At 39.4% G+C, this 26,209-nt stretch overlaps 1 protein-coding gene across 4 annotated transcripts in view; it reads left to right on the forward strand.

Moving 5' to 3' along the window:
• Positions 1–21,357, forward strand: part of CCDC186 (coiled-coil domain containing 186) — a 44,242-nt gene extending 22,885 nt beyond the window's left edge. For 3 of the 4 annotated variants that reach the window (XM_066620497.1, XM_066620495.1, XM_066620498.1), the window contains 11 exons: positions 1,075–1,194; positions 3,137–3,241; positions 3,955–4,053; positions 4,216–4,302; positions 4,978–5,120; positions 6,752–7,007; positions 7,777–7,966; positions 8,063–8,143; positions 9,757–9,967; positions 11,421–11,640; positions 14,174–21,357. In XM_066620497.1, the coding sequence (XP_066476594.1) occupies positions 1,075–1,194; positions 3,137–3,241; positions 3,955–4,053; positions 4,216–4,302; positions 4,978–5,120; positions 6,752–7,007; positions 7,777–7,966; positions 8,063–8,143; positions 9,757–9,967; positions 11,421–11,640; positions 14,174–14,257 (1,596 nt within the window). In that variant the 3' untranslated portion in view covers positions 14,258–21,357. The remainder of the gene's footprint in view (positions 1–1,074; positions 1,195–3,136; positions 3,242–3,954; positions 4,054–4,215; positions 4,303–4,977; positions 5,121–6,751; positions 7,008–7,776; positions 7,967–8,062; positions 8,144–9,756; positions 9,968–11,420; positions 11,641–14,173) is intronic. The other variant, XR_010794096.1, reaches the window with a different exon arrangement.
• The last annotated feature ends 4,852 nt before the right edge of the window (positions 21,358–26,209 follow it).

Here is a 26,209-nt window from a genome sequence, read left to right on the forward strand (position 1 = left end):
TTTATTTTGCTTCACAAATGAATGCTGCAGATACTGTCATGTGTATTTGAGAAGCAGAAGAAGAAGAAGAAGATTGGAATGAAAGCTAGAATCAAAGTTCCAAATTAACTAATTACGGCTTGTCATGAAATTTCCATATCCCCAATTTCCCGAGGGGTAGCTATGTTCATCAGTACAGCAGAAAACAACAGAGACCAGTGAATTCCTTTAAAACCATCAAATTGATTTAGCATAAGCTTTAATGAACTAAAGTCCACTTCATTGGATGCATACCCCCAGTGTGGCCTTCAAGCCAAGAGGTATTTCACCTAGATAAATATACATTGATAAAGATAAAGATAAATTTATTTTGTTTGTGCCAGTTGTTAAAGACATTTCTTGGATCTCTAGTCCTGAATATTATTGGCATTAGGAGTGCTTGGATAAACTGCAAATACCAATTGGAGATTAAGAAAAAAATTCTCCTATTTACTGACTGTTGAATTTACTTACAGTCTCTCTCTCTCTCTCTCTCTCTCTCTCTCTCTCTCTCTCTTCTATGTAGTTGTACAAAAGAATTATATTGGCCTATAGCATTCACAAAGGAAACCTAGGTCAGAAGACAGACTGCAAACAATCAGCTTAGTGAAAAATTTAATCTTTCTCTATACAGTGAAGATCTTGCTGCCCCCATGTGGTGGTATTTGTATTTTACTTGACATTGGGTTACACTTTGTCGTATTTATGGATATTTTCACACATGGAATTAAAACTGATCTTTCTTTTTTTGAACATAATTATAAAACTGATGTTGACTAGAATACTCATTTGTACGACAACTGGATCCTCTTCCCATGCTCTTCTACATGAACGGCGATTGCATCAGATTGCAAGTGAAGGTCAAAGGCTTTTCAAAGATGACTTGTTCATCCTAGGTATTGCAGAGTAGTACAGATATCAGAATACAGAATCCACCAAAATATTTTATGTTCCTGTTGTGTTAATTCCTTAAGCAGAAAGGACTGTCACATCTTCCAGTTATACAAAATTAAAATGTTTAACCAAATCTAATAAAATACAATTATCCTTTTTAAGGAAGGTGAAGCCACCAGAATGTCAAGAGAAATAGAAAAATTAAAGGAAGAAATCAATTCTCATGTAATCAAAGTAAAATGGGCCCAGAACAAGCTGAAGGCTGAAATGGATTTACACAAGGTTGGTATGTGATGTTGCGTTTTGATATAGTGCCAGTGTTTTAGTAATAGTAGTACTTGTATAATGCTTTCTGAGTGTGCAAGTGCTTAATTTATATCCTCTTGAAGTAATCTCTGCAACAGGTCTGTAAGGTAAGCATGATTATCCTCATATTACAAGTGGATATCCAAGTTGGGGAGGGAGTGACTTGCCCAAGGCTATATAGGGAATTCATGACAGAGGGCAAACTTGAACTGGGGAAGTTCTGATTTACAGCTCAGTCTTTTAGCCACTATACTGTCCAAGTACTGGCAATATGGTCCAAGATTCAATTGGTTGTCCTTGCATTGCATTTAAAGGTTTTGGAGTAATTTGTGAAAGGTAACACAAGGTGGTTAACACAATGGGAACACAACGGAGATGGCAATATTGCTCCCAATAAACTGTTTCTTTGCATGTTTTGAATGGCACCCCTGTGTGTGTGTGTGTGTGTGTGTGTGTGTCAGTGTCAGTGCAAAAGAAGATGGGTATGTGGGATTGAAGGTGGCATAAAATGAAAACCAGTGACATTTAGCACTACAGCACTTTTTGCAGCAGAGAGGCTTTTTTCCTACTGGATCAGAGGTTTTACTGGTAAAAGATTATGCAGATTTTGGGGTGGCATTAATGCCTCACTGTGGAATGGAAAAGTAGGCAGTTCTTGTATTTTAGTGCCGTTCTAAGCATGTTTACTCAGAAGTAAGCCCCAGTAAATCCAGTATGTTTATACTTGCAATCTTGGTTACATCAAAACGATAATGATCTGATTGCCAAGAATTTAATACCAAACAGACACACAGAGTACATTTGGATAATAAGTTACTGTTTACCTGGTAACCACCTTCTTGGTAACTGTCTTCTAGTTAATAATGGTAATGCACAACCTACTGTATCTTATGACTGGAAAGGGGCCTGGCATGTTTATGTGTGATCTCGTTCTCTTAAAGAAGGCAGTGGGGGTTGTACAGCCATATCAGAGAATTCTAGAGTTGGACCTCAGACGTAATCTAGTCCAACCCTGTGCTCAGTGCAGGTGACTACACATCCCTGACAGATGGTCATTCAGCATCTGCTTGAAAATCTCTCCAGTGAAGGATAGTCCATAGCTGCATGAGGCAGGCTGTTCCAGTGCCAGACTGCCCTTACAGTTAGGACATTCTTCTTCATGTCTAACCCAAATCTACTTCCCTGTAGTTTCACTCCCATTGGTCTAGTCCTGCTCTCAAGAACTACTGAAGGCAAGCCTTCCCCTTCTTCATAACAGCCCTTCAGATACTTGAAGATGGCTATTGTAGCTCCTCTTAGTCTTCTCTCCTGCAAGCAAAACACACCAAACTGTTCTAACCATTCCTCATAGGACTTGGTTTCCAGACCCCTTACCACCTTCGTTGTCCTTCTCTGAACTCACTCCTCTTGAAGTATCGATGTCTTTCTTAAAATATGGTGACCAAAACTGGATGCCATTTTCCAAGTGAAGTCTAATGCAGTATAGAGTGGAAATACCCCTTCTTGTGATCTGGTCCCTATGTCTCTGCTAATGCAGCCAAGCAATGCATTCACTTTTTTGCAGCCACATCACACTGCTACCATGTTCAACTTACGGTCTCTTAAGACACTTGGATCTCTTTTATGCATACTGCCTCTGAACCAAGTTTCCTCCGTTCTGTACTTTCCTCTGAAATGTTGAACAACACAGGTCTCACTGTGAAATATTTGGAAGTGGAGTCCTCTGAGTTCATCGGGTTTTACTCAGAAATAGTTTGCAATCCTATACACAAGTCTTTTGATTTCTAGTTTTTAAAGAATGAAGCCTTTTCATTTTCTAATGTTAGTATCAGGCAGGAATTCAGTACATTGTATAACTTACTGTTGGCATTACGCAAGTAATGGTTAGCTACTATTATGAGATTTTTTCTTCCCCTAGGAAACCAAAGATCGGCTGAAAGAGGCAACAACCAAGCTGACTCAAGCGAAAGAGGAAACTGAACAGATACGAAAGAACTGCCAAGAAATGATAAAAACATATCAAGTAGGCATAATGTCTTATGAGGCAAAATTGAACTCTTAGAACTTGTATATCGTGTTTTGCTTTTCTTGCTAGCTCCCTCTGTTGTGTATCTGAAATGATGCATTTGTGAAAATGGTATTACTTGGGGGGAGGAATAAAAGGTAACTGATTTGAATCATTCTTTTCAAACAAACATTATTTCTGAGCTGGGCCAGAAAATTGCTGTTTCTATCCATATGTTCTGCACCCATCACCGTACATGATATGGTGATAGTTGTTTGTGCATCGTTGTACTGAGCTTCTGTTCTCCGGAAGTTAGGCAATTGCAAGGCTAATGCGCTGTATCCATTAAATTCTGTGTAGCATCTCCATTAGTAAGTGGTGATAAGGAGACCAGATATGCTGGTCAATGATTAAATATCTGCATATATGCAAATACAACATTTTATTTTTTGCAGGTTATCTTCCAGGTGTTAAAACAGTTGTTTGATGCCAAGCTTAACTTACTAGAGAGAATGCTGAGAATGCTTGGGCTATATATATGCTCTGGGATAGTTGACAACAGGGTAGCTTGTACACTAAATAGGTGTGTAGGATGTGGCTTTTGAATGTATGAATTACTACATGAAGATAAACATTCTGTACAGTGTTACTTATGTAAGAGTTTGAGAGGCATTTAGATTCAGTATTTCACATGCTCATTCGCTTCTATTTTTTGACTTCAACAATATTAGGAATCTGAAGAAATTAAATCAAATGAATTGGATGTGAAGCTCCGACGTACAAAAGGAGAACTGGAAAGACAATTACAGGAGAAATCAAACCATCTAGAGGTAAAATATTTTGCTTCAGTTGTATTTCAGCATGGGTCAGGTATCAAGGCTCATACTGGAATAAGGAGCATGGACCAAGTTGTAACCATTCTGTATGGATAGTAGATTTACCCCATATTTATTCCAAACTGTATTCAGTGTTGTGCTCTGTCTCTTTCAAAGGTGCATCATGCCAAAATAAAAGAACTCGAAGACGTGAAGCGAACATTTACGGAGGGTATGGATGAGCTGCGGACACTAAGAACAAAGGTGAAGGAAGAGAATTGCCTATAGACACAAGAACAAAAGTGAATATAAGGATAGCTAATTTTATCATGCATCTTGATAGTTTGCTGTTAGATTGTCAATGCAAAATTGAGTTGCAAACCATTGATAGTTTTTGTCCATGGGCAAGTTTGCTTCCCTAGAGAAAGGATCTAGAAATTAAAGTGGCTCCAAAGAGAACTGTACTGAGGGAGTTAAAAGGACTTGCATTATATGTGACTAGTCTTGTGACTTGTTAGGGGAAGGACAAAGAATGAGAAACAAGGCATTCATTACAGGTGTATGACTACACATTGTACTAGTTGAGATCTAAGATGTAGGCTCACCTAATTGTAGTTAACAGTGGATAGAGGTAAAATGGGCTTTTTCTCCCTTAACTTTGAAACCTGAAAAAGAACCATTTACTTATACATTTTCACATAGCACTTTTCCAAGCATCAGATTAATTTGCTATGCCCAGAGGTATAGGGTAAGAAGTTTTCAAATGAAGAACAACTTGACAAAACAGAATTAGAAGGAGAAAAATATAGTTATCATGTGTCTGACTGTTGCCCCTCCCCAAAAGTCTTTGAGTCAAGCAGTTAATATAATATTATATATATTTAACAATATAATATTGTTTAACAATATAATATTTTCTCAACACATTCTGTTATTTAGGTTAAATGTTTAGAGGATGAACGGCTGAGAACGGAAGATGAACTGTCAAAATACCGAGAGATTATCAATCGCCAGAAGGCTGAGATTCAGAATCTGCTGGATACAGTGAAAGTTGTAGCTCAACTGCAGGAACAGCATCACAAGTACGTAGTCATATTTTACATCTTACTTTTGTGGACTAGGTATAATTTTTGGGTCTAGTATATTGCACTTAAAGTATGGTTGTCTTTTACATATGTAATTTGTCTTGGTGTTGCCTAAGAACCTGGCTGCAATCCAAACAATGCTGCGTGTACTATAAAGTTAACTGAACAATGTAACCTTAATGTTGGCAAGAATCTTTGGAGTTTGGCATTTTTAGATTTAATATCAACAATAACCTCATGGAAGTATGTTCACCTGGCAGATAATATTAGTCTAATGACAATTAATGTCAAGGGAGTAAAATAAAATGCTATCACTCAACTTAATTCTGAAATTAGCATCTAAAACTACACACTTTTGTTTACAGTCTGGGGGCGCAATTCTAGCCCTTTATGTTGGCAATGCCAACAATTATTAGAAAGTATTCAATTTCTTTTGTACTTCTTCATCTCCATGATTTTGGAAGTGCCTTGCTTTCTTGTCTTGCAGTCTGTAGCCTGACTTAGGTTCTGGTCATGTCTTAGGACCCAGTCCTATCCCACTTTCAAGCACTGATGCAGCCATGCCAATGGGGCATGTGCTGCATCCTTCAGTGGAGGGGGGGCAGTCACAAAGGCCTCCTCAAGGTAAGGGAATGTTTGTTCACTTACCTCGTGGATGCATTGCGGCTGCATTGGTCCTGAAATGTTGAATAGGATTGGACCCTTAGTGACTGTTTCTTTAAAGGAAGAAAAAAAGCTGCTATCCTAGTTTGTCACCAGTAAGACCCATTTAATTACAGATGATTTACTTTTAGAATACAGCCTGTAAATTATAGAACAATCTAACATGGGTAACTAGAATAAAAACATCTGAGTTCAGTCATGTTTCCATATGGTGCAAGTGAGCTGGGTTTTAAAAAATATTCTCTGCTTTCTCAGAGTCTGTATTGCACATTGAGTATAGGCGAGCATCATATAAACAGAGAGTCACCCACACAGTCCATGGCACTCGTAAGCAATAATTATCTGGGCTGTTACAAAGTTTTCACTAACATCAACCTCCCTTAGGGTTTGCAGGATTCAACATTTGTGTTTTCCTTAATGCTATTTGGTTCCAAGTAACACTGCAGCATTCGATTTTTCTAGGAAATGCACACTGCAGGCGCCACACTTGTATAACTTTATGGGTAACCTGATCAAAGTAAATCTTGAAATGAAACATGTCTTCAATTTAAAAGTTTAAGATTTTAATGTGTGCCATCAAGACTGTGAACTGCAATGTTCATTTCTAACTTTTATTTCAGCTGGCAGTTGTGATTTGTTCAAATAAATCTCCCACAATATGCATCTTCTATATATAAAGCAGACCTGCACAGCTTGTAACCTACCAAGCCTAACACAACTAACCAGCTATGTATGACAGCCTCAGCAGGGACTTGGTAAACCTACCGCTTTTGCTGCCTACTGGGTGAAGCAACTGACAGGTGCTTTATACATGGCTGGTGAGTGGTGCTCAATTTCATGACTCACTGGTTGTGCAGGTCTATACAGAAACCAGGAAAACGATATTCACTTGTGTAGTTAAACCCCAATTAAATGTTAAATGTCTGCATCTATTTGCTTGTTAAATGTTTGCATCTATTCCACAGAGATGAACAAGAACTTAATTCTTTGAAGGAAGAAGTGGACAGTCTCAACTCTCTGATTACAGACTTCCAGAAGGACATTGATGGCAGCCGGAAAAGAGAGTCTGAGCTGTTGGTTTTCACTGAAAAACTCACCAGTAAAAATGCCCAGTTACAGTCAGAAACCAACTCCTTACAAATGCAACTTGATAAGCTCGTCTACAGTGAGTCAGAATTGCAGAATCAGCTGGAACTTGTGAGGCAAGCAAAAAATGAGCTGGTAAATAGTGTTGTTAATTGGTTAATGTTTGTGCAATTAACAGATAGCATTCTGACTAGCAATTTTGATGTTGGGAGCTCCTGACAGTCGCATCACTAGTCGGGATGCTCCCCAGTATTTTTATCACTTGAAAATATGGTCAAGATTTACATAATTTCTCTTATATCTTTTGCAACTAATCAGTTCTTACATGAGAACAACATGCTTATTTCTGGATATCATCTGCTTAGCAATGTCACTTCCAGTCTCAGTAGGCACCACGAATGCTATCAGCCCACTGTATGAAATGAGTTTGACACCCCTGTCCTTGCCATACGGGTCCTTGCTAGTTAGTACTTCATAGAAGTGCACATGTCTATACTAATTTACATGTCAATTTAAGACCAAAATCACACACAGGGATAGCACTGGAAGATGAGCCCTCAAAGCATGGGCTATCTTGTATTGAGAAAGAAAGAGTGACTGCCTGCACTGCCGAATGAATCTTCTGTCTGAAGGATTTCATCAAGGACAGCTAAACTGATCTTCCAGTTTCCTCTTTCCTAATAGCAGCTGTGCTTATTTTCTCTATTTTAAGACTGGCTCATGTTTCTACAAATCTCACGCCAATGATAGTGAAATGGAATGTCTGGAAATACATTTCTAAAAGGTTCTTAGGGTTTTTGGGGGGGAATGTTTTAAAAATTGCATAAAATATGCAGTGGACGATTAAGGACAGTGCCGGTACTGATGTGCATAATTTTCTCACCCATTTACTTCATACATTCAGGCAAGTAAACTGCAGAAGGAAGAGGAGCTTCACAGAAACAATGTTCAGATGCTGCAGGCAGAGGTGACCTCTCAACAGAAAGAATTAGCTGTCTTGAACACCCAAGCAGAAGAACTAAAAGATGAGTTAGTTACTCAGAAGCGAAAACATGCAGCAAATCTCAAAGACTTCACGAAGCAACTTCAACAAGGTTAAAATTACCTCAGACCTTGACTCTTACAGTAGTCTTACATGTGGCTTGAACATCAATGTTACATCCAAGATCTTCTCTTCTTTGTTTCCTTAGCACGAAGGAAATTGGATCAGCTTGAAAATGGCAACTATGATAAAGAAGTCAGCAGTATGGGGAGTCGTTCTAGCTCATCAGGTCAGTCTTGTTGGTTACTGATCTTGTTTAAACCTATGATATATTCAACTGACCTGATCTTGTTTATTTTGCAAGCTATTAACAATTTCTTCTGTATTATTCTGTATATTGATTTGTGAAACCAATCTCAGGTGCGTTACAGTGAAGATTAGTTTCCCATCTTCTTGACTAGGTGCCAAGGTGAAAAATTCTGTATGGTTCTTTTGCTCTGTAGCTTATTCTTATGACAAATTATGATAACTGCAAGGTTTAATTGCTTTAAAGTGATGACCAACACCCAAACCAATTTATTACAGAAATAATTGATACCTAGAATAGGAATTTGCAATATTTACCAGTAGTCAATTATATGACAGTTGGACAAAGTACAGCTACCAGATAAGTTTTATTTAACTCTGAAGAAATTACAATTTTGGCTTTATGGATTTAGGAATAACGAATTTCAAATGTACTTGGGTGAGGCTATCGCAAAATATCAGAATAGCTTTTGCAGCTCTTGAGGCTACATTTTTTGAGCTGCTTAATTTTATTTTCAAACATGCCCAAGATGGCAAACAAAAATATGCTTTTATCAGTATTGCTTCCTTGAAAACTGACAGTGAAACAAATGAAAAATCAGTTCACACATTAGACACTGAAGCTTCTGTTTTAAAATGCGTTGCGTGCCTCTAGTGTTCCAGCCTGAAGAAAAATTTATTCATTCTGCTCAGTGTTCATCTGTTGTCATATGTGATCTGTGAACTGTGACCAAAGTTCATGTTCCACGAAAAGCTTGAGATTCAAAGTTCAGATTCCTGCATCAGGTTTCCAACAGAAAAGATACTGCATTTCTGAATCTTCCCAGCAACTAAGTTTAGCTAACATTGTGCAGGGAGAAAGCTTACACATTTGTAGTCGCCTTATCTTTAATCAGACCATTGGTTTATCCAGTTCAGCATCATCTACACTGATTGGCTAAGGTTCTCCAGGATTTCAGACAGGGGTTGCCGTTCCTGGAGATGTCAGAGATTGAACCTGGGACCATTTGCATGCTAAGCATGTGCTCTGCTATTAAGCTATAGTCTCTTCCATAAATTTGGTACAATCCTGAAGACTTACTATTGCCAATCTTGGGCTTAGGGCGATCTGATGGCATGATACAGCCAGCCTGCTGAAGCTAAGCAGGTCTCATTCTGGTCAATGTCTGAATAGGTGATCCCTCTGTCTGCTGTCTTGAGTTCCATGATAAAAAAAAGACAGGATATAAATGTAATAAACGTATATATGTATGTGTGTGTGTGTGTGTGTGTGTGTGTGTGTGTGTGTGTGTGTGTGTATAATATGTTATATATAACATATGTTGTATGTATGTAACATACATACATATGTTACATACATATGTACATACACATATGTATGTATACATATGTATACATGTATGTATGTAACATACATACATATGTTACATATATGTATGTTACATACATGCATGCATACATGTTGTATGTATGTAACATACATACATGTAATATATATGTTATACGTATATATATGTTTGGTGCAAGGAACCAGACAGAGAAAATAGTTGTGTGTAGACCTGGGCAATATAGCTAAGACTTGTTTGGTTTTGACAGGGTCTCTTAATGCTCGAAGCAGCAATGAAGATCGGTCACCAGAAAACAGTGGCTCTTCAGTAGCTGTGGATCATTTCCCAGAAGTTGACAAGACCATTTTGATTGAAAGAATAGTGAGGCTACAGAAAGCTCATGCTCGGAAAAATGAAAAGATGGAGTTCATGGAGGATCATATCAAGCAACTGGTGGAAGAAATCAGGAAAAAAACAAAGTACATACAATATTTGATTCACATGGTCATCAATTCTAAAAAAATGTTGTGCTGGGAGATTTAAAATAGCACTGATTGTAGGATCTTATTGTGATTTTGTGATCCAGGGGGTGTGCTTTATTTATCAGAGAACAAATGGTGCCAGACACCTCAAAATAGGCTCAGGGTATTTCTAGGTTTAGTGGGAGAGTGGAAAGGCTGACTCTTTGTCATGAGAGAGCATTTCTTCTCCAGGACAGTAATTCACCACAAGACATCTTTTAACAGAGAACAGAATTCACCATCAAATTAAGTTGAAATAGTAGTTCTGATAAATTTCAGCGATTGTGTGTGTTTATGAATGCAGAGTACTCTGTGTTTGGAAAAACACCCTGCCTTGAAAGCAGTTTCATAATAATCAGTTGCACCCACAAACTGCAACCTTCCCTGCAAATTAAATCTTCGAAAATTACTTATTAGGAAGACATTAGACTGCAAGTATTTCTTCACAGTTCTTTATACTAGCAGGTGTCGTGCTAAGTTCTTCATATTGTTTCAAAGAACAATTGACTTGTATTAAGTAGCTGTAGCAGAGATCACTGTGGTGAGGCATACATTGCATCCCCTTTCAGCACACATGATTGTTGCAGACAGTGCTTATATATATGACCTAAATGACATCAATTTTCTACTGTGGCCAGAGTTTTTTGTTAACTTTTGACTTTAAGTCACCATGACCTTATCAGTTTGTTGTGGGGCACCTGTGTATTTTTCTTTATTTGCACAGAGAAAGCGAACTGACTAGCCATCATCATTTAGTAGCTCATGCAGCTAAGCTATTCATTTGCCCAACTGACTTGACTCCATTAAAAAGGAACATGAAAATCAAGACTTGAGTGTATTCCTCAAGAAAAGGGTTTAATGCACTTCTTGGCGTTTGTATCTTTCGAGTCATCTTTAGAGATCCTCAGTCAATTGAAGAAACTAAGAAGACTGTATTCCCAGTCAGAAGACGACAAATTAGTTAAATTCTTAAGTCTAAAAGGAAGAGCAAGCAACTTGAGAACTGAGCTATTACACACTTAACAGTTGCTAGAATAAGGAGAGGTAAACAGTATCATAATAATGCATGCCAAGTGCTTTGTACTCTCTGAGCAGTGTACAAATGCTAAATAGTAGTATAGATTGGTCTTATCCAAAGTTAGAAATGAGAGTGAATTTTGAGCACAGCAGTCTATTTTTGCAGCTGGTGTGCTAGATCACCTTTTGAAGTTTAACCAAAAAGTCTCTTTGACTCATGGTGCTTCTGGGAACTGCTGATAACATAGCACTTTCCAGAAGCTGTCCTGTCAATATAATTGTCTCTGGTTTTGGTGATGGTGCTGAGGCTAGCCATGGAGCATTCTGAGCTTCTGTTGTGTCTTGCCCCAAAAGACCATAGCCACTATCCTATGGTGTGTGTGTTTTTATATAGAATAATCCAGAGTTACATTCTGAGGGAAGAAGCTGGCACACTGTCTTCAGAAGCCTCTGACTTCAACAAAGTGCATTTAAGTAGGCGTGGTGGAATCATGGCGTCCCTCTACACATCTCACCCAGCAGACAGCGGCCTCACATTGGAACTCTCTCTGGAGATTAACAGGAAGCTTCAGGCAGTTCTGGAGGATACTTTATTGAAGAATATTACCCTGAAGGTGAACTATTTTATTCCTACATGAGAAATAAGTGTATAAATTTGTTAAAAGCAACAGATTTTATCCTCTGTGTAGTTGATTCCTCATGACGCAGGAAGTTAGTCATGACTTGGTCCCATTAATTCCAATGGGGCTTAATTATGATGTAATGTTAGGGTACAGGTCAGTGATTCCTGATTCTCTTATCCCGCCCCCTTACTTTCAATGAGATAGTCACAACTGATAGGATCAGTGCCAATTTATCTACTTAAAAGGTATGCTGAGGAAAAAAAGGGTTTTCTCCTCGAAAATTTAGTAGGTCCAAACCTCTTGGTAGGGCGTTGCAGTGGGGTTGGGTGGGTCAGGGTTGAGTGGGAGTGGGAAGGACTTGTTCCTAGCGTATTTGCCCTCATGACTAGATTGGGCACTGTCCAGGGTCTTGTCATCAATTTCCAGTGGATTCTTCAGCAAGGAGGTGTTCCCTGTAATATACTGGGCCTGGCTGGAAATTAACTAATCCCTCCCCCTGCAAGAAGTTAATTCTCAATGGCAAACTGTTTAAGGATTGGGTTTGAGCTATTATATTTGTAATGATACTCCATTGAGTAAGCATTTTGTGTTGTCCTGTAATTTGTGATGATATCCACAGTATTGGTGGTAGTGGTTGTTAAGCAGAATTCTGACCCTTTTTCTTTGCAAAGAAGAGCTTAAGGTATGAGAGAGCAGTGTCTAGTCTGAGTTAGGAATAGGAAAGGAGTAGTGGTTAAGGCTGCACTGGTATTTCTAGATCAGGGATGTCAAACTTGTTTCATACAGACGGCCAAATAGCATTGAGGATGCCTACCGAGAGCCGCAAGTGATGTCATTAGGTGGGAAATGATGTCACTAAACAGGTGATAACAAGAAATAAACATTTTTTTCTCACTTAGGAACTAATTCGCTACAAATGACAGAAGGGAAAATACATGTCTTTATTATATTTCAAGATATGGGAGAGCCCAATTATCATGCAGGCTGCCCTTTTAGCAGTGACACCTCAGTGCTGCTCAGCAGCTGAGAGCCCAAAGGCCAGATAAAAAACTTCTGTGGGCCTCATCTGGCCCCCGGGCTTTATGTTTGACACCTGCTATTGAGCCTCCCTGATCAAGACATTCCAAACTGTATGAAAATCCAAATACCCTTGAAATGTGTTTATTTCTAGATGCTAGTTTTGGGTTTCTCTAGTTATAGTCTGGAGCAGTGTTTCTCAAACTGTGGGTTGGGAACCACTAGGTGGGTCACAAACCAGTTTCAGGTGGGTCCCCATCCACTTCAATGTGTATTTTATTTTTAATTAAACTTGATGGTATATGACTGCCTTGGGGGGAAATGTTACAGATCTGTACTTTGAACAGACTACTATGTATATTCTTCTAACAATGATTGTCAATGGGCTTACTTCTGAGTAAGTGTGGATAGAATTAAAACCTTTGGGATATTTGGGGAATTTGTTTAAACTGCTTGGGAGGGTTCTTTTGTTTAAATAAATTTTTAATCTTATTGTAAACTTTTAATTTACTTACTTCATTGATTTGATTTTGTCATATGTGGGGATGTTAATTTCCTGCTTGATGATTTAACTTTGGCTATGACATCACTTCCAGTGGGTACCAACAGATTGTCATCCTAAAAAGTTTGAGAACCACTGCTGTGGGATATCCATAAAAGGCAGAGAAGTGTAGTGTGTCTTAGGTTGTTAGATTAAAAAGCTTTTTAAGGCTTTTATGGAGTCTTCTTGATTTCAAATCAATACCATAAGAGTTTCTTCAAAGAGTTGACATGTATACTCTTAACTACATACTTCTGCATACATACCGTGGCATCCGCGGGAGTTCCATTCCACAAACCCTTGCGGCTGCGGAAAACCATGAATAGTGAAATCCGCTTTAAAAAAGTATTCCTTTAGTTGTGGTTTAAAACTGCCTTTCTTACCATTGTAGAACAGCAAAGTAGTAGGCAGACAACTTGGGATTAGAACAGCTATTTTTGGTTCATGTGGAGGTGAGCATTCTCCTCCCTTGGCCCTAAAACATGGAAGAATGCAACACAGAAGTGATTAAACACTTCCATGTTGCATTCTGGGGCAACCAGAGGGCACAACCTCGGCACAACCTGGAAATAGCTGTTCTAATCTCCTGAGACTGCCTGCCTGCCACTCTGCAATGATAAGGAAAACTGTTTTAAACCACGATCTAAAGGAACACTTTTTTTTTTAAGAATTGGCAGGTCTCTTCTCATCTTTGATGGCCATCCATGTTGAGTCAAATCTGCAGATGGAAAAAGGGCTGACTGTGCTTCAATTTACTTTTACAAGCCTCTTTAGATGCCCTCTGAATAAAATCCTTTGATTGAATTGTTTCCTTTTTTGCTTACCAATCAGTGTTCACTTCATACTGTAGGAATCTTGAATGAATTGAAGATTCAATCTTCAACTGAATCTTAATCAGTAGATTCAATTCTATTTTGATTTGAGCATTATTGGATCCATTGATATTTTCTTATCTTTTCTTCAAAGGAGAATCTGCAGACACTAGGAACGGAAATAGAACGACTAATTAAACAGCAGCAGGAACTGGAACAGAGGTTGAAGCCAACATAGCTGAGAGCAAGACCAAAGAGGCAGAACAGGCAGGTGCTCTAAATCCTGTTGGCATGCAAACTGGATGCCTGCCAGTGGCCTCTGTCAGTCCTATGAAGCTTTAACAGTACAGATTGGTACATGCTTGTGAACAAGACCTCAAATTCAACATTTGCTTTGCCTGAAGTGATCGAGACATTGGTGAACTTTTCTGGATCTGATTTTTGTCGCTAATGCTGTTCTCTGAAACTAGATATCAACAATCACAACTTCTACTTATATTTAGAGAAAGTACAAAGATCTCTGCTTTGTGCAATTAAAATACCCTGGTAATGAAGATGCTTTTGGGGTGGAGGGGCTTTTTTTTTTGGCTCGTGTGTGTGTTTGGGGGTTTTTGTTTGTTTTTTTTGCTAGAAGATGGAGTTAGCAATTTGGATGTATTGAACTGAATGCCACTAGGCCACACACATTTTCCTTCTCCCCTTTCCTTGTGTGTATGAGTATGCATGAAATATTTTGATTTGGTTCACATATCAAAAGAAACTGGTTTAATTGATTGAAAGTAATCGGGATATCAAACCATGGTTGCCACTGTAGTATCATATAAGTAGTGATACTTTCTAACTCTGAGGAACAGTGAAGAAAAAGGAGGATTTATATAGGCATCCAGATTACTGGTATCATTTTCATAGGATAATATAATACCACAAGTGACTGTTTTTCATGCATTACATGAAGTGGACAGAAAAGCTGTCCTGTTGCAGTGATGGCCAGCTGTGATATATTTTACTGCTGACCAAACAGGAGTGGTGATAAAATGGTAACATATCTGCCTAAAATTTTGATTTCTCAAAATTAACATCTAAAACATTAGAAATAATTGAAAGTGTGACAACCCATACTGATGAGCACAGTGTGGTCAGTAAAGCTAAGGGGACTAGACTGATGGCTGAGAGTATGTAAAGATGAGTCCATGTGCACTTAGCCTTAATGTGTGCTGTTGCTGTGACAAGTACTAGCATTTCTCCATGTTTCCAAGGAACAGGGCAATAGAAAGAGACTTCAGTTTCTCCTGTGTAAACCTTGATGATGTATTGCCTCTTGGTTCTTTTCCAGAAGGGCAGAGCACCAAGTTTCAGCTTGTTCTGGTATGAGGAGGAAGTCTGGACAAATTCTCACCCTTCCATTCCTTATTACTCTCTTCTTTCAGGACGTCAGTGATTAATGTGAATGCATAATTTTAACTAGAATATCAAGGAGTGCCACTTGTTTTGCTTTTCATCCCATTCAAAACTATCCAAAAGCATTGTGCCACAAACTCAGCACGTGCAGATATTTTAAACCTAAACTATTCCAAAATGTATCATGTGCTCTTCAGTTCGTAACTTCCCCCCTCCAAATGGAAGAAACCTTTAGACTAGGTGTCAGCAATCTATGGCCTGTGGGCCAGATCTGTCCCGATAGCCAGTCATCTGACCCACAAGGAGTTTGGTTTGGGAGGTGAAGCCTTCTGCCCAAGTTGCTGCATGCCAGGCAGGAATGGCAGTGCCATCCACCTGTGCTTGCAGAGTCCTTAATGTGACTCTGCCATTCCCTGTCCAGCACACTGTGACTTAGTGAGGTTTTGCCTCTCAGGCTGAGCTCTGCATGGGCTGCTTCTGGGTACTTGGCAACCAGGAAGTTTGGTGGTTACATGATGTCACTGCAGAACCTCCAGCCCCTTTAAAGAAAAAGGTTGCTGACCCCTCCTTTAGATATGGTTTGAGTTGTAATGTTTTTTCCACTGTTTATTCAAAAGGACAAATCCTCACTTGAATAGTTGACATTGTTGCCTGTGATGGCTCCATTTGTCATCTTAAGTGTAGGAATTTAATCAGGCTCTGAAAGAACTTCTTTTAAAAACAAAACCAAATCATTGTATAAATATGTAAATAGTGCTAGAGTTTATTTTTTTAAAAGCCATGCATTTAGTATATTTCTGAAAGTGTGATATGTGTGTATAGTAGCAACTTCACTGTAGCAAAACCCGTTTGCCTTCCAGTTCATCATGTCACATGGTTTGTTGGAGTTGCGTGTGCATTTTGGACTAGGTATGGCGACAACTTTCCCCATCGTACATATTGAGTTTGAAAAGTTTTCCAAATTCAGTTTTACTTCATTATGTATAAATTGAGACTGAAATAACTGAAAATATAGAAGTGCACAACTTTTTTTTTTCCCAAGCTGTGTCTTTTTTCTAATTGAACAAGGTTGTTGTTTGGGGATTGAAACTTCAGAAGTAAAAGCATGACAAAGAATTTGGAAAAACAGGGTTTCTTAATTGTATGGCAGGATTATGTATTTTCAGACTAGTGTAACCCTGAGCCTCAGAAATAGAACTCATTGATGAGGTATATGCTTGAAGTTCTTTATTTGTAATTGCACTAGGGCCTCTTTAAAGCACATCCAGGCCTTGATGAACTATATATTCTCTATCCTTGGAAGTTGGGGGCAGGGGGGTAGTGGAAGGATCTTCCTTTTCCTGATGCTTCATCAATAAACTCGACCAGGATGAAAGGAGTTCTGGAAGAGATGTGGCCAAAGCAATTTTAATCCCCAAAGTTATTTGAGATGCTCTTAAAATGCCTTATTAATTGCTCTACTTGTCACGAGGGCCAATATGAATGAACCCTAGAGTGCATGGTACTTGTCTTACATTTGCTTGCACAGAAACTGCCAGCTTGAAGTGAGCTGTTTTGGTGAAGCAGCAGGACATGCAGAACTGAGCTATTTGCATATCGCCACAAATCGAGCATTGCAGTGGCATGTTAAAAAAACTGTACTTTCTTCATCATGCAGCAGCACCCACCTGGTACAAAAAATTAAGTGCAAGATAGAAATTACTACGTGACTAAATTTAAAGAGGCCACCATATGCTCCAGTTTTATCAATTTCAGCTACAAGAGGTGGGTGTGTGTGTACATGGAAGAGAGGAGGAGGTGTGTGTCCTTCTCATTAGAGATAAGAATGTACTTATGAACTCTGTGTGACGTAGGCTTCCTTCTTTTCCCTTCCCCAGGGTACATAAGTCATTTCTGGAGAACTAATTTCTATAGAAAGCAAACAGAAAATTCTGGGAAATTGTCTCACTGACTATGACTATCTTTGTTATGAATGTACAGTGTTTCAGTGCAGAAAGTGTGTGTATGAAGAAGTACAAATACAAAGACTGTTCTTCATTGCATTTACAGAAATACCTAATATTGGTCGCATCTTTTGTTCATAGAAAGGCAGCCTTGGAAACCTAGCACTTACCTGTGTGGTGGTCTTATCTGCTGAAAGCTTAAGTTTCTGTCCAGGCACTGAAAAAGCAGAGAAATGTAGAGTTTCCAGTGGCTGTATTTTGAATAATGGCAGAACATTATGAATTCTAGTGTAACCTGATAATTTGTACAATACAGGCTTGCTCCGATATCCATGGGGGTTCCATTCTGGGAAACCCCTCCCCACCGTTAAGTGAAACCGCAGATACCAGGGAACATCATCCCCCCCCACCCTCCAGAGGTGAGGGAAGCTCTGCTCCTTGCCTCTGGATGGTCTTCTGGGCCCAGCTGAGGTTGCATGCATCCATCTGCGTCCTCTGCTGGTCTCAGACGAGTGTGAGAGCAAAAAATCCCCACAACCTCTGGTTTTTTGTTTTTTTTTTTCTGTCAGACTCAGTCTGAGCCTGGCAGATGCGTACAGCCTCTGCTGAAGACCCTCCAGAGGCAAGAGGAGTGGAGCTCTCCTTATCTGTGGAGGGGGTGCGTGAGGGGGACTATGGACACAATCTGCAGATAAGTGGAACCACGGATACGGGATCCGCAGATAAAGGGGCCCCTGTGTTGTTCTTCCAGTGCAGTTTGTAAATGGTGAAGGAAAGCATTGTGGAGATGGGAAAATGTGCAATTGCATTGTGCTTTAAACAAAAAAATTGGCAGCAGTTTTAACATAACTCTTAATTAGGAGCTTCCTTCTTGCTGGCTTTTTCCTGTTTAAATTTGGGAAAAGAATTTTTTGAGTTACATATGACTCTCAAGGTGTTTTCTGTTGGAAGTATTTTATGTTGCCTGCTCTCTCCTCTGCTTTTCCAGCATCACTTCTTCCATATCCATTTCTCCTTTATTGACTTCCAAGTTTGGTATGCATGGTTGCTAAAATCTCTTAAGTTTGTCTAGGCATTTAATGTTGTGTCATGCTGCAATGTGTACACTCTGGACTTCTATATATAGAAGTTATCCACGAAACAATCCCAAGTTTTCTGCTGAGAAATGCTGAATTTTGCAGTTTATGTAAATTAGACAAAAAGTTAGCATAATGTATTCTGCTTCTGTTAATTGTGGGGGGGGGGCAAGAGGTATGTAGGATGCTGAAATCTTATCACCCTGAGTGCTGCAAATTTTATCAGCTTCTGTCTCCTGCATCTGCTGAAAGGGCACTTAGGCTTTTATCACACACTTTCAAAACTATCCTTGGAGCTATACAATGACTAAAAACTTGTTTGTAGTTTTAATGAAAGTTGAGCTTCTCAGTTGTACACCTAATACTCCCTTTTGTCCTTGTACTGTGTTTGCACTGAATAGCAGAGTACACACAGCTTTGTCAATGATGTGTTGCTTTACCACCAGTGTGCTATTATTTGCCTTCTGAATAGAACCAATACCTAACTCCTTTTCAAAACAGTAGGAACAGAAAGTGGCTAAGCCATGTGTGTTGACATAGTCCCCAGGAAACAAAAATAGTTAATGTTATTCCCTTGCCATCAAAGATATTCAGGGCATTATATTAGGCTGCCACCTTTTGAATGGTTAGTTAAAGACCTATGGGAGGCTATACGTAGCAGACTGTCCACAGGAGAAAAACTGTCTCTGTATCTGAAGGCAGTTTCATCTCGTGGTGTTTGTAACGTTTTGCTGTTGTGGTCACTGTGGTAGCATAGCGTTTTCTTGGGTGTTGAATTCAGTTTATTTTAGTAGATTGAATAAGGTATTGTAGAACAACCCAGGGTAATAGTGGGGATTGGAGAATGCTACAAAGAACTGAATATAGGAGCTTGGTTCAAAAAAGGAAAAAAATATGGAGTGGAAAGATTGAAATTCTAACCTGCTTAGAAGAGTGACAGTTTAAAATTAGCTGATTCCCAATTCCTTGGTTAGCTGTAATTCAATCAGGTGGTGTTGGTAGCCTACAATAGGTTTTGATTGATTCAGTGTTGCAGTCTGGTTGGAAATATGCTCCAAACAGACTACAATAAACTGCTTTATCTTGTACATCTTCCTTAGAGACTCAGCGCTTTCAAAATCCAGTACAGAATGATGCTTTTGAGCTTTTCGGTCACAATAACCTGGTCCTGTACAAGTTACCAGGGCTGCTAGCTTCAAAGTCAGGATGGTGTCACTCAGGCTCTTAAAAGTTAAAAATGGACATGCTGCAGACTACAGAAAGTGATGCAAACATGAATGCAACAAGAGTTCTCTATACTGGGATCTCTTTAATTGGGAGCAGAGATCAACAGCAAGCTAGAAAGGATGACACTGAATTTTCTACCTGCTTTTAAAAGTCATTTTTGCCCAACGTTGCCTATACATAACAGGGACCAAATGTGTACACTTGTAGGCTGGGCAAAAATGGGCTAAAATCCAGTTTTGTTAGGTTAACTTTTCCATATCATTGTACTAACAAGTTGCCACACACAGGTTGGCTTAGCAACTGGGCCTAATAGGGGAATCATATCCAATTTTAAATAGGAATTTTATCCACAGACTTGGGTTCAGTGTTGTGGTTCTTGCAGTGCATTTTAGATTCCAATTTCTTAACTGCATCATTCACCTGTATGAAAATCTCAAGATTGGATGTTCAAAATTCGATTTTATCTGAGGGAGAAGTTATATTTCCAACAATATCAGCAATTCCTTTTAAGAGCTTGTCTGCACATAAATGTAAGTTAGTGGTAAATTAGACGTTTGTTTGCTTTAAACTGGCTGTGTGCACATTCACAGAAATGGTTGCTGCTATTTGGAGGAGGGAACTTATTAGTTGCCCCCCTACTAAGTGTCCTGCTTTCAATAATTTTTTGCTTGCAATATCTTCATTCACGTTAAATATGTGCAAAAGATAAAGCAGTAGTTCCCAAACTGATGGGTTGCAACCCACCAGGGGAACAGGAAGCCGAATATTCCCCCCTTAAGGGGAGTACCCTACTCTGATAGTAGTGCTGCAGATATAGCAGTGCTACCACTGCCGAGGGGCTTTTTTACCTACTTGGGGGGCAGTGCTAGGCTCCTGCAGGGTCTGATCTCCTTCACAGCTTGTTTACAAAGCCCTTATCACTGATCTAAAGCTACTTCCAGTTTTCAAAGATCACAGGGGGCTGTGAGCCTCTAGGACCCTGCTGCAGGAGGTCAGTGCTGCCTCCCAGATAGTTAAAAAAAAACCCTTGGCAGCGGCAGTGTTGCAATCCCTGCAGCACCGTTGCTGTGCACTGCACCACCCACACAAACATCTGGTTCCAAACTCCCTATAGGAGTTTGGGAACCACTGATATAAAGGCTAGCACTTTTGGTTTGTACTAGAGTTGTTTTATAAGCCAGCAGATTTATGTTCTGATTTATAAGTGTATTAATTCCTGAAGCAAAGAGGGATGGCATTGTGTTCACCCCCTTTTCCAAATAACATCCATAGGGATATGTGTATTCCAAAATTATCATGCTGTATTTTTTAATAGTATTTTAAATGCAAAATGGTTCAATGTTTTGTCATCAACAGTAGGTGGTGCTAGAAAGCACTGTTCATGTCTTCACTTAAAAAGATAAGGGAATAATTCTGCCGTATCTCTGTGGATCCCCCATTTCATTATAAATGATGAACATAGCTCTTTTTCATAATGGAAGGATTTATATTTATCTATTTGGTGTGCTGGTAGTGAAATTAAGTTCAATCTTCCACTGTATGTATGTGTATTAAAACAAGAACATAAAACAATGGCTTGACTTGATTATATTCTGTAGATATTTCTGTGTAAATGAAGGGGATTTTCTTCCAAGACGTATATATAATGTATATATTGAACTTTGAAATAATAAATACATGAACAAATGTGCAAATACTTGTGTTGAATATTGTGGTTGTAATACTTTGAGAAATGGTTCTTGGTGGCACATGTTGCCCATTCAGCTGATGTTGATAAACGTTACAGTGTGTATCCAGACCTGTCCATTTAGTCAGTGGGGACATGATGATGATGTACATTCCCATCCATGGTACAAAGCAAAACTAACATGGGCACAGAGTTCATAGATGCTGAAGGCAAGTGTTTTCAAGGAAAGTCTGTGCTGACTTTACATCAATTCACCATTGTGGTATTTGCATGCTGAGTGAATTATGCACATTCACATATGCCATTATGTGCACATAATGCACGTTATGCCAGCACCACCTGGCTGCTTTCTGGGGAGAAGCAACATCCATGATCATGCCTTCTGCAGGACTGGGTTTCAAATGACTGACTTTTGAAAATGGTTGTACAATATGCTTTGAGCTGACCAAAACTGTATGAGAGCTGATATAGCGACTAAGAGACTTGACTGCAAATCAGAATGTTGCCATCAATTAGCATGGTGGCTTTAGGGGGAGGGGCTACTCCCTCAATTTCAACTCCCCAGCTCCTTATGGGGTTGTTGTAAGAAATCAAGGTAATACACACATCAAGCACTTTGCACACTCAAAGTGCAAATTACAATGATTGATAATGAAAGCTTAATTAGTTCATACTTCCTGGTGTATCTTGGCATACTGTGTTATGCTCCATTTGCCCCAATCACTGAATGGGTAATGTGTGAAAATAAACATAGTTTGGTTTGCCTGGGTAATTGTAACATATTTCTATCAAAACCTGAATATGTGCTTAATGTAAGTTCTGAAGCAGCACAAGATGCATTTCAACAGGGCAGGATGTATATAATTTTTTTTTCTTTTAGAGGGCAATATAATTGCCCTCTAAAAGTTTTGGGCAGGCCAAAACGTACCAGAAAGCTCAGCTGGGAGCAGTCTGGGAAAGATGCAGGGTATCTGGTGGTATCTCAGCTCTGCTGGTGGATTAGCATGCTGTGTGAAAGAACCTCTCTTGCCTTGTAGTTCCTAACAGTTGCAACCTGCCAACTCAAACATCAGTAACTTGGTGATGGGGGAGAGGAACTCTTTGTAGGTCATCTTAAGCTCTACTGCAATGCCCCAAACATGCAATATTAGATTAAGATAGCTGCCTATCATAAAAATGGATGGACTTCAGTAGAAGCCTTAATCAGCAAGAAGGGAAACATCACTATCAGATACACTGAAATACTTCCATTAGGTGAGTAATTAGGAGTTACTAATTACTCCTAATCCTACCCTACTAAGATCTTCTGCAGCACTATTATTTGCATTTTTAGCACACCCTTCCTCCAAGGAGCTGAAGGCCAGAGTACAAGGTCCCCTTCCTTAAATTCACAACTACTCTGAAGTGGGTTGGGCCAACAGATGGTGGCTAGCTGTGATCACCTAGTTAGCTTTCCTGGATGTGGGTATTTGAACTTAAGTTGTCCATGCTCCACATTTTATGGCAGGAAGAGCCTATTTTGGGGCAGTATGATGTGTTATTAAAGAGTGAGTATTTATTTGGTCAAGCCATGGAAGGCTAGAAGGGATAGATATAAATTAAGGCTGCACTCCTGGGTACATTTATTATGAAGTCCCATAAAATACAGTGAGATTTATTTCTGAGTAAGCACCCATATGATTGTACTGCAAGTATCATTGTAGTGACCCACTACAGAGATATCAAAGAGCCCAAAAAGAGAGGATTCATAGCTCAGTGGGTAGAGTACACTTATTGCATGTAGAAGGTCCAAGGTTCAATCCCCAACATCTTCAGGTAGAGGTGACCCCTGTAAAAGACACCTGGTGACCCACACCTAGTTGTGTGTACAATACTGAGCTAGGTTGCTGATGGTCTGCATAAGACAAGCTGCATGCGTTCATATATGTGTCAAGTCTAACCAAGCCCCTGAAAATTGGAGCCTGATAGGTCACTTTCACTGGGAGAGCAATGGGTTGTATATGAGCATACCAGTTTTTATAGTTAATACAGATCAATGCTATACAATTGTCCATACATGCAGCAACCAAGTGCTTTATGGAGAACTCCCTTATGACCTTCTGTAAAGGTGACAGGAGATCAAGCTTAGACTCTGGATTAACTGTCTGATGAGTTACTCGAGAAATTGCCTGGAAAATCGGTAATCATGAATTTGTTACATCACAGCTTCACCATGAGTACAGGAATGTGCCTTTGCCCTGACAGCTGTGCCTACACAGGGGAGGGAATAAGCTGATATTAGGATGGTGCTCTGTGTGTGTGTGTGTGTGTGTAAAAGCCCAGTGATGCAGCAGTTTCAAGGTTGATTACCTAATTCTACTGAGACAGAATACAAGAGTATCTTAGTTCATAACGATCCCATTTATTTTTTATTTATTAGATTTGTATTCCGCCTTTCTCCCCAAAGGGCATCAAGGCAGCCATTGATCTGTTTGACTCTCAGTATCCCCCTCTCATGATAATTTTAACCCTTAGACATGCCCCAGAACTCCAGCAGTAATATGGCATAAGTCTTTTGATACCAGATCCACTGTTGCTAACAGGAATTGTTAACAATAAGCTGGTGGGTGGGTGTAATGCCTCCTGGGAGACAGCTGGCTTTATTATAAGATGTCTGATGGTGCAACTGAAACAAATCAACATTAATAGTTAAAGGAACTGCAACATCCATGCTCTAGTAAGGAGATGACCACGCAAGGCACACCCTTGTGGAAGCCACATTGCTCCTACCTTTGAAAATAGTAATTTGATGTATTTCTTGGAATAGGGGATAGTCTAAAAGAGAATGTAAGGGAGTGATCAGAGGCACCATCTTAAAAGCCCATGATCATCAAAGCAAGAAGGAACTCAAAGATGTTTTGTGCTGCACATTCTCCAATTTATCTGTGCTTCATAATTAGGGCTGCCAACTGATGGTGACTCTTGTCAAAGAAGCATTAGGTTTCTGTTCTCCCACAGTTTGAAGGCCACATGTGTAGTCGGCGTCTGATTTGGATCCCACTTCCATGACTTTTCCTTTATAGTGACACGACATAACAGACAAAACATGGTTTAGCATCTGCTTATCTTGCTCAGATGAGTGAAAATCCCACCTGACACCCACTGATCATGAAAACAATCTGCCACTTTTAGAAGAAAGCATTTATTGGTACTTTCCTGCCAAAACTACTTTACTATCGGGTAGTTAGATATGCTATCCCTGGCAATGATTGTTAACTGATTTTTCGGAGAAAGAACAAATCTCAGAAGCAGGGGTTCTTAACTTTTTGTGGTTCATGGATCTCTTTGAGAATCTGATGAAATCTATGGACACCCTACCCATAAAAAATGCACATAAATACAATTTTTTTTCTTTTGCACCTGGACCCCCCCCCCGCCCCAATCCATTCATGACCTCAGGTTAAGAACTGCTGCTCGAAAGGAATATTTCTGTGATCAGGCCACCACTGGGCTGCCCCATTAGCATCCATCTTTCCAACAGGTTGAAATGAATGCAGTAGAGGTGGATAAAAATAATGTAACTGATTTGGGTTTTTGACAAATGCAGAGGTCCCTTTTAAAAAATCATTTTTTCTGAAAGCAATTGTAACTATTCAGATTGCACAGAAGCAGTTTCTGTGATTGAAGCCTATAAGAGTGAAGGGCAATGAATATGCCAATAAGTCAGGAGCAAGGCCAGCAGTGGCACAATTACATTTTCAGAGCAGGAATGGCATGACTTCCTTCACTCCCAGGGTCTCCATAGTTATTTCCTCCAGATTTGATCCTACCGGGTTTAGTCCTATTTGTCTGGGCAAGATGGTTTGACTTGTCAGGTAGGGATGCTCTGAAAATAAAGAATTCTATCTCTGAGTTTGGGTGGTAGGCATTATTTAAATATCCTGACTGCAAAACTGTCACATGGCAGTCTTCCATTTTGAATTTTAGCTGCTGAGTGGACATTGAATATGGGATATTAAGTTTTCAAAATTCTGGGAATAATGTCTGACCCCTTCTAGAGACAATTGCTATTAAAAAGATTACTTGCTAGTCTAGTTGGTCTCTCTGTATAGTAGAAGTCCAATAGTTCAGGTTTCATTTGTCCAGCACTCCTGATAGTCCAGCATCTAGACTTCTGATTTCTTTGGCTCCTGCACAGGCATAGTCATGCCTGACTTGGCTGTAGTTTTGCCAAGACAGGCTATAGAAGCCACTTGGGGACAACCTGACTAGCTTGGCAATAACGTAAACAGGGACTCTGTCATTAAGATCTGGGCAGAAATGGTGAGGAGAAACCCTAGATCCAGGGATCATTGAGGGTTGGGTAACACTTCATGGTAGCTGAGAATATGTGACAATCTAGTGCCACCTAGGTCCTGAAGGCCTCAGATTATTGGAAGCCTACTGTATTTCCTTCCTTTGGCCAGAGCTAAGTAGTAGTACATGAACTGCGTCTCTCCTCTACATCTTTCGGGTCCCAGGTTCAGAATCTGCTGCACGCCTGAGTCTTGACAAAAATGTTACTGAAACTCTTTATCCTGGGACATTTAGACAAAAAATAACAATAGGAAAATAAATTAAAATTAATCTGGATTAAAAACAGTCTTCTAGCACCTTAAAGGCTAACAAATCTATTTCAGTGTATTTATTTATTTTATGGACTACAGTCCACTTCATCAGTTTCAGTCTGCATCAGTTAAAACTCTTCCATATCCCTTATCTGATGAAGATGGCTATTACTATAACCTTTTTTTTTTTTACATCAGATGATCTCTGAGAATGAGTGCCAAGCAGCTTGTAGAACATTTGTTACTGCAATACCTAACAACACTTTATCAACA

This window comes from Tiliqua scincoides, chromosome 3 (genome assembly GCF_035046505.1).
Source record: "Tiliqua scincoides isolate rTilSci1 chromosome 3, rTilSci1.hap2, whole genome shotgun sequence".
NCBI classification, from domain to species: domain Eukaryota; kingdom Metazoa; phylum Chordata; class Lepidosauria; order Squamata; family Scincidae; genus Tiliqua; species Tiliqua scincoides.